Consider the following 12500-nt stretch of genomic DNA (forward strand, 5'->3'; position numbering starts at 1 on the left):
TGTGTGCTTGTACGTGTGTGTTTGTGTCAGCCAATGTTTTACACACAGTTTTTTACCCCTCACGCTTACGTTCAAAACTCTTCAAGATACTGAAGATATATAATAAAGACAAATCAATAAAAGCAGATGATTTTTTTCTTGACGTTAACTCACTGGCTATTATCATAGTATAACAGCAGCTATGTGAAACAGGCAGAGAAAAGGTCTTTCAAACTTGCATATTTTCCTGTATGTGTGTGAGGAGACTAGACATACATCACCAACCAAATTAGAGGTCTAAGAAACATTGGTAATTCGGTTAAAAGGGTGTGTGTAATGATTCCAGTTCCTCCAAATTGACATAACAAGCAGATTTGGAGAGCATTAATTAGACCATCCCTGACAGCTTACATCCCTTTATTAGGAAACAGAAAGAGACGGTCTGTCTAAAGCGCCTTGACACAGTTTAGGAAACAATCCCACTCTGATTCTTGCCATTTAATCCACTTCAGTTCAATTTAATTCAATTTTAGCAGTAGATATTGTCACCGAAATCTGGGTTTACACACCTAATGAGAGCAGCCAGAGGCGACGATGCCAAGAAAGCACCCCCTGAAGCGACGTGAGGAAGAAACGGTGAGAGGAAATGGACAGGAAGGGAAGCATCCTCTTCTGGGTGACAGATAGTAGGATTATGATATAAAGCTCATGGTGAATTATGGTATTGTAATGAGTCTGTCTGTGTTTCTGTCCTGTTTCTGTCTGCTGTCTTTCCCTGTAATAAGAAGGAGGCATACGGCGGTGGATCCATTTGCAGCAGTAAGAGTTTATTTTCTAAACACAGGCAAAGTCAGACAGGCAAAGATCAGAATCGGCAAACCACTATGTAAGCCAGAAGGCAGAATCGGAATCGGGGACAGGCAAAAGGTGAAAACAGAGAAGACAGAAGAGAAAACCGACTTGTCATTGTATAGTCATTCTGAGCGTTTCCTGTGTTCTGTCCTTCGGTTTTCTCTTCTGTTTTCCCTCTCTGACTTTCTGACCTTTTGCCTGTCCCCGATTCCGATTCTGCCTTCTGTCTTACATAGTGGTTTGCCGATTCTGATCTTTGCCTGTCTGACTTTGCCTGTGTTTAGAAAATAAACTCTTACTGCTGCAAATGGATCCACAGCCGTATGCCTCCTCCTTATTACAGGTATTAAGGAGCTCAGGTATGTGCAAGTCCAGGTTTTTAGACCTGGGGAGCAAATGGGACTGAAGAGTATAGAAAGAGTTGGAACAGGCAATACATGAGGAATATCTGTTTCATCCAGATTATATATTATATATATTACTGTTTTGGATGCATACAGTAGTTGCCCTCGAGCTCTTAGCTCTTTTTATTTATTTATTTTTTTTATCAAATGCTGAAAGAGCACTACAGTGATCGTTTTAGAATAACATGAGCAACATACGGCTCAGAAAATTATACAGGATTTTTAAGGGATCTCTGAGATAGGATCAAAATGGCACTTAGTGTAGAAAAGCCTATTTTAAGGCTTATTTTAAACGTGAAAACTTTTAATCGCTTGTTGTCAGGCATAGAGACAAAAAAAGCTTTTTTTCCTCTGTCTAATTAGGCAAAGAAACGGGTTACAGATAAGCCGTGTTCAGCCACGTCCACGTCAATTCAATTTGATTTGTATAACACTATTAAGAATGAGCATTGTATTAAAGCAGCTTTATGGAAATCCAGATCTAGATTTATATTAAAGCTTTCATGAGCGTGCTACTGTAGAGTGAGGAAGAACGATGACATGAAGAAGAACCCTTTAAAGCAAACAGAACCCATCCTCTTCCATGACACAGAATAACGGGATTATAAATTCTTCTACAGCTGTAAAAAGACCAACAGTAACATGTGAGTTTAAAGAGTGTTCAGTATGTACAGGCTGTAAATACTGGGATGAGCACAAGAGAGATGTTATGATTACAGCAGCAGTGCTTAGATATATATCATAATAGAGGTGAGATTGTCCACTTAGGTATCCGAGATGTTATTATTAACTTTCAGTTGTCAAAATAAGAACGTATCTGAAGTATCCAGTTTTCAAAGGAGTGGTTTGTTATTTTAAAAGTCCTCCACTGACTGCAAGACTAACTAAAATTTACAGGCTTTCCTCCATCTGACCCCCCTCTGCCGAAGCAATTTATGATTCATAACGTTTATGGAAAGAGTAAAGACGTCTTTTATACTTTAACTTTTATATAACAGACCTACAGCAAATCCTTAAAATTACAAACTGCACATTTAACCCAGCAAATACTAACTATAGGATTTTATAAAAATGTAGAAACTGGCATTTTCAATAGTAACAAACTTCTCAGTGCACCACTCATATAACACAGCTTTTTTTTGTCTATGCTTGTGCCCCTTGGCTTGGGAGTCAGGCAATAATGTAAAGGTCTTTGAAAAACAAATAACATTGCAGCTTTGCAGCTCACTCATCATTTTCTGCTCAGCTTACTGGCGTGTCTGTGAAACAGCAAGGCTCAGATCTGACATGTTACTCATTACTCCTCCAACTCGTCTGCAAACACCATCATCCAGTGCAGTCTTGCGTTAAACCGCAAACCCCAAACTGGTCTACACCACCATTGTCAAGGTACACAATGGCTTTTGGTTGAGAAGTTTTTATGTTGCTTAAGTGCTTATGCTAATAGGTACTGCTTAAAATGTAGGTGCACAAATTTGAGCACATGTTCCATCTCATGCGAATCTTCACGTGCTTTACCAATATTAGTTTCGAATTGGCATCAAAACGAATGTAGTGAGGACAGCAACGTTACTATACCCCCCCCCACACACACACACACACATACATACACACTCACACTCTCACACACATAAACACACATACACACACACACACACTTAAATCAAAAGCTGTCTTGAGAAACACTTCCTGTGAGAAGGCGCACCTCCCTCTGTCTCTCTCTCTCTCTCTCTTTCTCCCTCTCTCTCTTTCTCCCTCTCTCTTTCTCTCCCTCCCTCACTCTCTCTCTGTGTCTCCATCTCTCTCCCTCCCTCTCTATCTTTCTCCCTCACCCTCTCTCTGTCTCTCTCTCTCCGTCTCTCCCTCTCTGCCTCTCTCTCCCTCTCTGTCTCTCCCTCTATCTCTCTATCTCTCTACCTCCGTCTCTCTCTCTCTCTCTCTCTCTCTCTCTCTCTCTCTCTCTCTCTCTCTCTCACACACACACACTCTCTCTCTCTCTCTCTCTCTCTCTCTCACACACACACACACACACACACTCTCTCTCTCTCTCTCTCTCTCTCTCTCTCTCTCACACACACACACTCTCTCTCTCTCTCTCTCTCTCTCTCTCACACACACACACACACACACACACACTCTCTCTCTCTCTCTCTCTCTCTGCCTGGAAACCTGGAGGTCCAGTGGGACGTCTCCTGGTTGGTGCTCTAAAGGACACAGGCCAACCTTTAAGTTGGAGTGATTAAGCTGAAATCAGTTGAGACCGGGTGTCTGCCTGCCACCTGCTTAACTACAGGACACATTTAACCTACTCAGCTAATAGAAAGTGTCTCTGCCTGGACAGCCATCATGTATAACCTGCACGAAAGATCTACCACAATACAAGGGATGCCAGATTGCAGAAGGAAGTTGGATAGATGTCGATTAATCTTAGTCTTACTATATGTGTGTGTGTATATATATATATATCATAGTATATATTTTACCAATCTGTAAATGTTAATAAACACTGTATTTTCAGGCCATTATCTACACAAAGCTCACGTTTCTCCAACCTTCTACTGATCATTAGAGACCACTGACATCTAGTGCACGTCACATATCAATACAACCTGCAAAGTTACGTTTGGTACAAAATGTATTGAAGTGAAAACTGTTTTGTTTTTGTTTGTTTTTTTCCTTTTGTGGAAACATTGAGAATTCAGTTTAATCATTTTTGTTTTGTAGTTTTCGTATTTGCTGACACGACCTTTTTAATGCACGCGTAGGCCTAGGACTTTTATTTTGACAAACATGTTGGGAGTAGTTTGTAGTTTGTAGTTGTTGTGGATTGTGGTTTCCGGCTTCACCTTCTCCTGTAACATTGTTGATGTCCACATTTCCTATAGCAGTGATATGGACAGGATGGCCGCCTCCTCCTCCTCCTCCTCCTGCGAGAAACCTTCAGGCCCGAAAAAGAAAAGCGAGAAGAAAATTGCATGCAAAGAGGAATATAGATTATTGTCTAATATAATGGGAATGATGAATAACTTGAGGAAACAGGTAGGATAAATAGTCTGGTATAGATTTCTATTCTGCAGTAATTACTGTTTATTTATTATCACTACACTATTTATTATTTATTTAATTTATTACTGGGTTATAAAAACCCAGTAATAAATGGTATAGTGAGAGAGAGAAAGAGAGAGAGAGAGAAAGAGAGATGTATATATAGAGAGAGAGAGACAAAGGCAAAGAGAGATAGAGAGAGAGAAAGAGAGATAGAGACAGACAGAGAGAGACAGACAGATAGAGAGAGAGACAAAGGCAAAGAGAGATAGAGAGAAAGAAAGAGAGAGACAGACAGAGAGAAAGAGAGAGACTGAAAGAGAGAGACAGACAGAGAGAGAGAGACAAAGGCAAAGAGAGATAGAGAGAGAGAGACAAAAGCAAAGAGAGATAGAGAGAGGCAGACAGAGAGAGACAGACAGATAGAGAGAGAGACAAAGGCAAAGAGAGATAGAGAGAAAGAAAGAGAGAGACAGACAGAGAGAAAGAGAGAGACTGAAACTGAGAGACAGACAGATAGAGAGAGAGAGACAAAGGCAAAGAGGGATAGAGAGAGAGACAAAGGCAAAGAGAGGTAGAGAGAGAGAAAGTGAGATAGAGAGAGAGAGACAGATAGAGAGAGAGACAAAGGCAAAGAGAGATAGAGAGAAAGAAAGAGAGAGACAGACAGAGAGAAAGAGAGAGACTGAAAGAGAGAGACAGACAGAGAGAGAGAGACAAAGGCAAAGAGAGATAGAGAGAGAGAGACAAAAGCAAAGAGAGATAGAGAGAGACAGACAGAGAGAGACAGACAGATAGAGAGAGAGACAAAGGCAAAGAGAGATAGAGAGAAAGAAAGAGAGAGACAGACAGAGAGAAAGAGAGAGACTGAAACTGAGAGACAGACAGATAGAGAGAGAGAGACAAAGGCAAAGAGGGATAGAGAGAGAGACAAAGGCAAAGAGAGGTAGAGAGAGAGAAAGTGAGATAGAGAGAGAGAGACAGATAGAGAGAGAGACAAAGGCAAAGAGAGATAGAGAGAAAGAAAGAGAGAGACAGACAGAGAGAAAGAGAGAGACTGAAAGAGAGAGACAGACAGAGAGAGAGAGACAAAGGCAAAGAGAGATAGAGAGAGAGAGACAAAAGCAAAGAGAGATAGAGAGAGACAGACAGAGAGAGACAGACAGATAGAGAGAGAGACAAAGGCAAAGAGAGATAGAGAGAAAGAAAGAGAGAGACAGACAGAGAGAAAGAGAGAGACTGAAACTGAGAGACAGACAGATAGAGAGAGAGAGACAAAGGCAAAGAGGGATAGAGAGAGAGACAAAGGCAAAGAGAGGTAGAGAGAGAGAAAGAGAGATAGAGAGAGAGAGACAGATAGAGAGAGAGACAAAGGCAAAGAGAGATAGAGAGAAAGAAAGAGAGAGACAGACAGAGAGAAAGAGAGATAGAGAGACTGAAAGAGAGAGACAGACAGATAGAGAGAGAGACAAAGGCAAAGAGAGAGAGAGAGAGATAAAGAGAGAGATAGATAGATAGATAGATAGATAGATAGATAGATAGATAGATAGATAGATAGACAGATTAGAGTTCGAATAGGAAGATAGTCTGTTGAAAATCATTATTCTTACAGAATATACCACAATATCAGGAATAATAATCAGAGGTAAAGCATAAATCATACAGAATTCTGAATACTGAATGTAATCATGAAGATAAATCTGTACAGCTTTATAGATGAACGTGTTTAACTAAAGATGTGTCTAAAAGACTCTTTTTATCTTGTGTAGGGGATCTTGTGTGATGTTATACTGGTGGTTCAGGGGAAACACATCCTGGCACACAGAGTGGTCCTGGCTGCCGCAAGCCACTTCTTCAACCTCATGTTTACCAGTAATGACATGCTGCTTTTGTGTTGTAATGCAAATACAATGTTTATTTGTATAGATGTTGGAAGAATCCAGCAGAAAGTTGAACTGGTTTGGGTTATAAGCCAAAAAGCATCAAATCTGAGTGGTAACGTTTGTCTCTGCGACAGCAAACATGATGGAGGCCACAAACCATGAGGTGGAGCTCAGAGGTGCAGAACCTGAGATCATCGAGCTGCTGGTGGAATTTGTCTACACGGCCCGGTAAGAAAACAGCTAAAGACTTTATACTGAGTCATTATTTACAGTAAAGAAATAGAGACACATCACAACATCTTTCTGTCTCTCTCTCTTTTTCTCTTTATTTTTTTAAAGCATCTCTGTCAACAGCAACAACGTCCAGTCTCTGCTGAATGCTGCTAATCAGTACCAGGTCGAGCCAGTAAAGAAAATGTGTGTGGATTTTCTGAAAGATCAAGTGGATGCGACGAACTGCCTCGGTAAGGGCAGATACACACGATGCACTAAAGTAAACAACAAGGTTCTTTTTTTATTTTTATTTTTTTAACAATTTTGGGGAAAATATAGGGGAGTGTTTTTGATCATTTGAGTAAAAAAAATGTTTTAATTTCTATACAAGAATAATAAAGATTTTACTAATATGAAATATTCATGAGGATTAAAACACTTAGCTTTTGACATTGATTATTTTCCCCCCAAATTAATTAATCTGTCTTTTTTTTTAAAACCACAACAGTTTGCCAATGATTTTTATTTATTATTTAATAAATTGTTGATAATGTTTAATGTTGTGGGGGGGGGCACGGTGACTTAGTGGTTAGCACGTTCGCCTCACACCTCCAGGGTTGGGGGTTCGATTCCCGCCTCCACCTTGTGTGTGTGGAGTTTGCGTGTTCTCCCCGTGCCTCGGGGGTTTCCTCCGGGTACTCCGGTTTCCTCCCCCGGTCCAAAGACATGCATGGTAGGTTGATTGGCATCTCTGGAAAATTGTCCGTAGTGTGTGATTGTGTGAGTGAATGAGAGTGTGTGTGTGCCCTGCGATGGGTTGGCACTCCATCCAGGGTGTATCCTGCCTTGATGCCCGATGACGCCTGAGATAGGCACAGGCTCCACGTGACCCGAGGTAGTTCGGATAAGCGGTAGAAGATGAGTGAGTGAGTGAGTTTAATGTTGTGTTAATTAAAAGCTGTAGGAAAATTTTAAACACCATAAAATGAACCCTGCAGGTATCAGTGCGTTGGCTGAGTGTCTTCATTGTCCCGAGCTGAAGATTGCTGCGGACGAGTTCATCTATCAGCATTTCACAGACGTGTACAAACTGGACGAGTTCCTGCAGCTGGATGTGAAGCAGGTCACACATCTGCTTCACCAGGACACGCTGACCGTCAGAGCCGAAGACCAGGTGAACGAGATTCTAGTTATTTTGTAAGGCACATTGTTAAAAGTCAAAAAAGATTCGTTCTAGATATTTCTATAAAAATGATTTGCCTGTCCTCCTGCAGATCTACGACGCTGCCGTGCGGTGGTTGAAGTATGACGTGTTAAATCGGCAGAAGTTCGTCGTAGACATCCTGAGCAAAGTGCGCTTCCCGCTCGTGTCCAAAAACTTCCTGAGTAAGACCGTGCAAGCCGAGCCTCTCATCCAGGACAATCCCGAGTGCCTCAAAATGGTCATCTGTGAGTCGCTTTAACCGCACTGATCATTCAGGCATAAAGAAAACAATTAAGGAGTTATTATTTTTAGGATGGAATTTTATTTGCAATAGCAGCGTGTATTCATAAGGAGTGATACGATTCGTACAATCAGAACGGATCCTTGACCCGAAACCCTCTTGACACGGCGCACTAAACATAGCGTGTGAACGTAGCCGATGTTATGATGAAATGCTAGTTGATGAGGCATCTTTCCTGTTTTTTGTGCATGTGTTCACGTGGGTGTGGGTCAGGCGGAATGCGTTACCATCTCCTGTCTCCTGAGGACAGAGAGGAACTGGGCGAGAGCAGTCGTCCACGCCGCAAGAAACATGACTTCCGCATCGCACTGTTCGGTGGCTCACAGCCACAGTCCTGCCGCTACTTCAACCCCAAGGTGCAAAACTGTCACCTGTTACTGACATGTATAGACAAGCTGCTTTAGATATCCGTAAAGCAGCGGTCAGAACAAACACACATCATATTCACTCGATTCACTGAAAGGGAAAGGTGTACACGGGGTGTAAATGGCACCGGTGCTTCTGGTAGTGGTTACTTTCACTTCACTTTAAATTTAAAGATGAATTCAAGAGCCTCGGGTTTGTGAGACAATTGGAATACACCAAGTACAGGACAGTGGGCTGTTCTTATTTCACCAGACTCGCTGGTTCTTGTTGCTTGGTGAACATCTGGGAGGAAACAAGCATTTTTGCATTTCTGCAACTGTGTCATATTAAATGAGGTATAAAGCTTTAGAAGGCAGTGATCTGTTCTCTTCTCCTACACTGAGCCTTGACACGTGCGTCTCTGTTCTTTATGGGCGTTTTCAGGACTACAGATGGACAGATATCCGCTGCCCCTTTGAGAAACGGCGAGACGCTGCTGCCGTTTTCTGGGACAACGTGGTGTACATCCTGGGAGGATCGCAGCTTTTCCCCATTAAAAGAATGGACTGTTACAATGTGGTTAAGGACAGCTGGTATTCCAAACTAGGGCCTCCGAACCCCAGAGACAGTCTGGCAGCCTGCGCATCCAAGGGCAAGATCTACACCTCAGGTGGCTCAGAAGTGGGTGAGTTTGTAGAGGAAGTGGAAAACTTTCAACAACTGGCGTTAGATCTCATTTATTTAGGACAACTTTGAGCATATAGTTTTTCTTTTAATGGGATACCTTTGTTTATGGTAATCAAACATTCTCTACAGATGTTTAGTTCTAGCAGCACTTTTATTTCCGAACTAAACACTAGACAATATGACAATCTATTTTTCAAGCATTCTATTTTTATAGCATTGCTTATAAAGACTGCAAGATCTGTCTAACCTTTTGCCGTATGTGTGTGTTTGTGTCATAGGAAGATCTGTCTAACCTTTTGGTGTGTGTGTGTTTGTGTCATAGGAAGATCTGTCTAACCTTTTGGTGTGTGTGTGTGTTTGTGTGTCACAGGAAGCTCTGCACTGAACCTGTTTGAGTGCTATGACACTCGGACAGAGACGTGGCAGAACAAACCCACCATGCTTCAGCCTCGCTGCAGCCACGGCTCTGTGGAGGCGAACGGCCTGATCTACGTATGTGGAGGCAGTCTAGGGAATAACGTATCCGGCAGAGTCCTCAACAACTGTGAAGTCTACGACCCCAACACAGACGAGTAAGGTGTTACAAACCCCACTTTCAAAGTGCTCGTTAGAGAAGGGGGCAAGTAACATAAAAGGACACGGTAGTCAAAAGGACAGTTTTAGCTGTTTATTAATTCCGCTGCATTCACGCGTCACAGGCAACTATATGTTACAACAGAAAACATTCACGAACACAAACTTTTAACAAACAAACACACAGAACAACCAGAAAGAGAAAATACAAATTAAACCAAAAAGACACAGCTTATCAGCAACGGCTGGACATCAAGACGCACACGAAGCTCAGTTAAACACAACAGGCCGTCAGCATAAATTCGGGGCGGAGCGGGGCGGAGCGGGGCGGAGCTTACCCTCGGGAAAAGAGAAGAGACCAAATCAATACAAAGAAACACACCACACTAAAATAGTATAAATAATAAAGTCTTAGGCTGTAACAAAGGACATCTCTCTCGCACACTGATCTCAGATACAGTTCCAGGTTCAGTCCTGAAGACTTTATGCTCTGCACATGGACAGTATGGTTTGTTTAATTTCACATGCCTGCTTCGGTGGCCTCGTACAAAACTGTACCTGAACACAAAGCCCTGTAATGAGAAATAGTTTTCAAATGGCTAAGTCCTTTTGGATGGTGATTCTGATTGTATGGATTAGGTTAGAAATCAATGTAAAATCAAGAAAACACAATATTCAGAGAAGCATTTTGCACAGATTTGAACCAAGACATGTCACGTGACGTCATCATGACACCCATTCAGCCCTTTTTAACTCACGCGTGTCGAATATGAGTAGAGCTATTATAGAAAGTTATTACATTACAGTTATTACATGTCTTTACTGGTCATAATTTAAAAGAAGAATCCTGTTATCACTCATATTATTGTAGCTATAAACTGAGCATCCAGGATATACATCTTTAAGTTGTTACGATATAATAATCATTTTATATTCGAGCAGTAATATAAACCTTGCAGCTGGAATTTTACAGAAAAATGAATCCGCCCCTTTAGAAGGGATTAAAAACGCCAGCTTGTGATTGATTTTGATTGATCTAAATAAGGTTTTGCATAAATTGTGAAAAAATCTATACACCGTTGCACATCATCATATCATCGTATCAGTCAGATGATGTATTTGGTGAAGAAAGTGTATATGGTTTGAGGATTAACCTGTATCTATTCCTCTCAGATGGAGAGTGCTGTGCGGTATGAGGGAGGCCAGGAAGAACCATGGCCTGGTGGTGGCCAACTCGAGGATCTACGCTGTGGGCGGACAGAACGGCCTCGGTATGTTACCTCTACACAGACAACCTGCACCTTGCTGAAATATTAAGTATTATGTTGTGAATGCGGGGGGCACGGTGGCTTAGTGGTTAGCACGTTTGCCTCACGCCTCCAGGGTTGGGGGTTCGATTCCCGCCTCCGCCTTGTGTGTGTGGAGTTTGCATGTTCTCCCCGTGCCTCTGGGGTTTCCTCCGGGTACTCTGGTTTCCTCCCCCCAGTCCAAAGACATGCATGGTAGGTTGATTGGCATTTCTGGAAAAATTGTCTGTAGTGTGTGATTGCGTGAGTGAATGTGTGTGTGTGCCCTGCGATGGGTTGGCACTCCGTCCAGGGTGTATCCTGCCTTGATGCCCGATGACGCCTGAGATAGGCACAGGCTCCCCGTGACCCGAGGTAGTTCGGATAAGCGGTAGAAGATGAATGAATGTTGTGAATGCCGTAGTTCACTTTTTTTGAGGTTATAGTAGAAAAGTGAAATAAAAAAAAACATTATGACATTCACGCTGAGGATGAATATAAAGTATATGAATAATTTATTATTATTATTATTTTTATTCTTATTCTTATTATATTATAAATCCTTGATATACACCGTTATACATATATTTCATACTGTAGGTGGTCTGGACTCAGTGGAGTATTATGAAATAGGCAGTAACGAGTGGAAAATGGCATCACCGATGCCGTGGAGAGGTGTGACGGTGAAGTGTGCAGCCGTGGGCTCAATCATCTACGTGCTGGCCGGATTCCAGGGAGTGGGCCGTTTGGGTCATATCATGGAGTACCACACGGAGACGGACAAGTGGGTGATGCTGAGCAAAGAGCGTGCCTTCCCTGTCACCAGCTGCCTCATCTGTGTCGTAGACACCTGCGGAGCCAACGAGGAAGAAATGAGCTCTTTTCATGAACCTTTACCATCAACATCCTCAGCCAAATCCACATGTTCAGCTCCTACAGCACACGGAAAATGCTGAGATAGAGAATGATTGGAATGGAATATTTGTGTATTTTATGTATAGCTTTTGATGTACAGACTTTTTTATTATATTGTTTTTGTGCAGCTTCCTCTTAAGACGTTTACCATTATGATTTTGTTCTAATTTCTAATTCTAATTTGGGTTGGTTGGTTTGTTTTATTTGCTATTTGTTAACCTTTGCTTTTATATTCAAGCTTTAAATGCCTGTTAGAAATTGTGTTAGTGTCAGTAAAAAAAATAATAATTTTCCATTTTCTAATTCAAACAATACACCACTTTTCACATAAAAGCATAATGATGCTGTTTTGGTTTTACCTACAGAAGAAAACAGCGATCATTTCTCTTTTTTTTATGTCATTTCTCCTTCCTTTATGAATTTTTTTAAGAAGACGTTTGCACAGATTTTCATCAGGAGAGAGAGCTCATGATTGTTATCCTTTGTTTAAGTGATATAAAACAGACCCGTTTATTATGAAAACTTTGTACGTTCGGTAAAATAAATGCAGTTCCTTTTTTTTTGACAAACTGTAAATTTATAATGCACCATGTTGCAGGGTTATGTGTAGGTATGTACTGTATATATGTTGACAGCAAAAGTCAGTAATAATATCCTCATTTTACCTGATAGACTAGTAATTGACGTCGTTACTGAGAAGAGACCAACCCTGTGAGGACAAGGAGGAGATGTCAACTCCATGTGGTCTCTGAAGACAACAACTTCCTAATCAATACACAATTGTCAGACTGTATGTGACTGTAGGCTGCATTA

General features: G+C 41.5%; 1 protein-coding gene across 1 annotated transcript in view; it reads left to right on the forward strand.

The window, feature by feature from the left end:
- Positions 1-4083: 4083 nt before the first annotated feature.
- klhl7 (kelch-like family member 7) overlaps positions 4084-12500 on the forward strand; it is an 8806-nt gene continuing 389 nt past the window's right edge. Inside the window, exons 1-11 of the mRNA XM_060896898.1 lie at positions 4084-4274; positions 6050-6152; positions 6298-6391; positions 6503-6627; positions 7375-7550; positions 7651-7825; positions 8095-8237; positions 8671-8911; positions 9284-9485; positions 10660-10757; positions 11373-12500. The exon at positions 11373-12500 is cut by the window's right edge and continues 389 nt beyond it. Of these exons, the coding sequence (XP_060752881.1) occupies positions 4128-4274; positions 6050-6152; positions 6298-6391; positions 6503-6627; positions 7375-7550; positions 7651-7825; positions 8095-8237; positions 8671-8911; positions 9284-9485; positions 10660-10757; positions 11373-11728 (1860 nt within the window). The 5' untranslated portion in view covers positions 4084-4127 and the 3' untranslated portion in view covers positions 11729-12500. The remainder of the gene's footprint in view (positions 4275-6049; positions 6153-6297; positions 6392-6502; positions 6628-7374; positions 7551-7650; positions 7826-8094; positions 8238-8670; positions 8912-9283; positions 9486-10659; positions 10758-11372) is intronic.

The sequence above is a fragment of the Tachysurus vachellii genome, chromosome 21, assembly GCF_030014155.1.
Source record: "Tachysurus vachellii isolate PV-2020 chromosome 21, HZAU_Pvac_v1, whole genome shotgun sequence".
Lineage (NCBI taxonomy): Eukaryota > Metazoa > Chordata > Actinopteri > Siluriformes > Bagridae > Tachysurus > Tachysurus vachellii.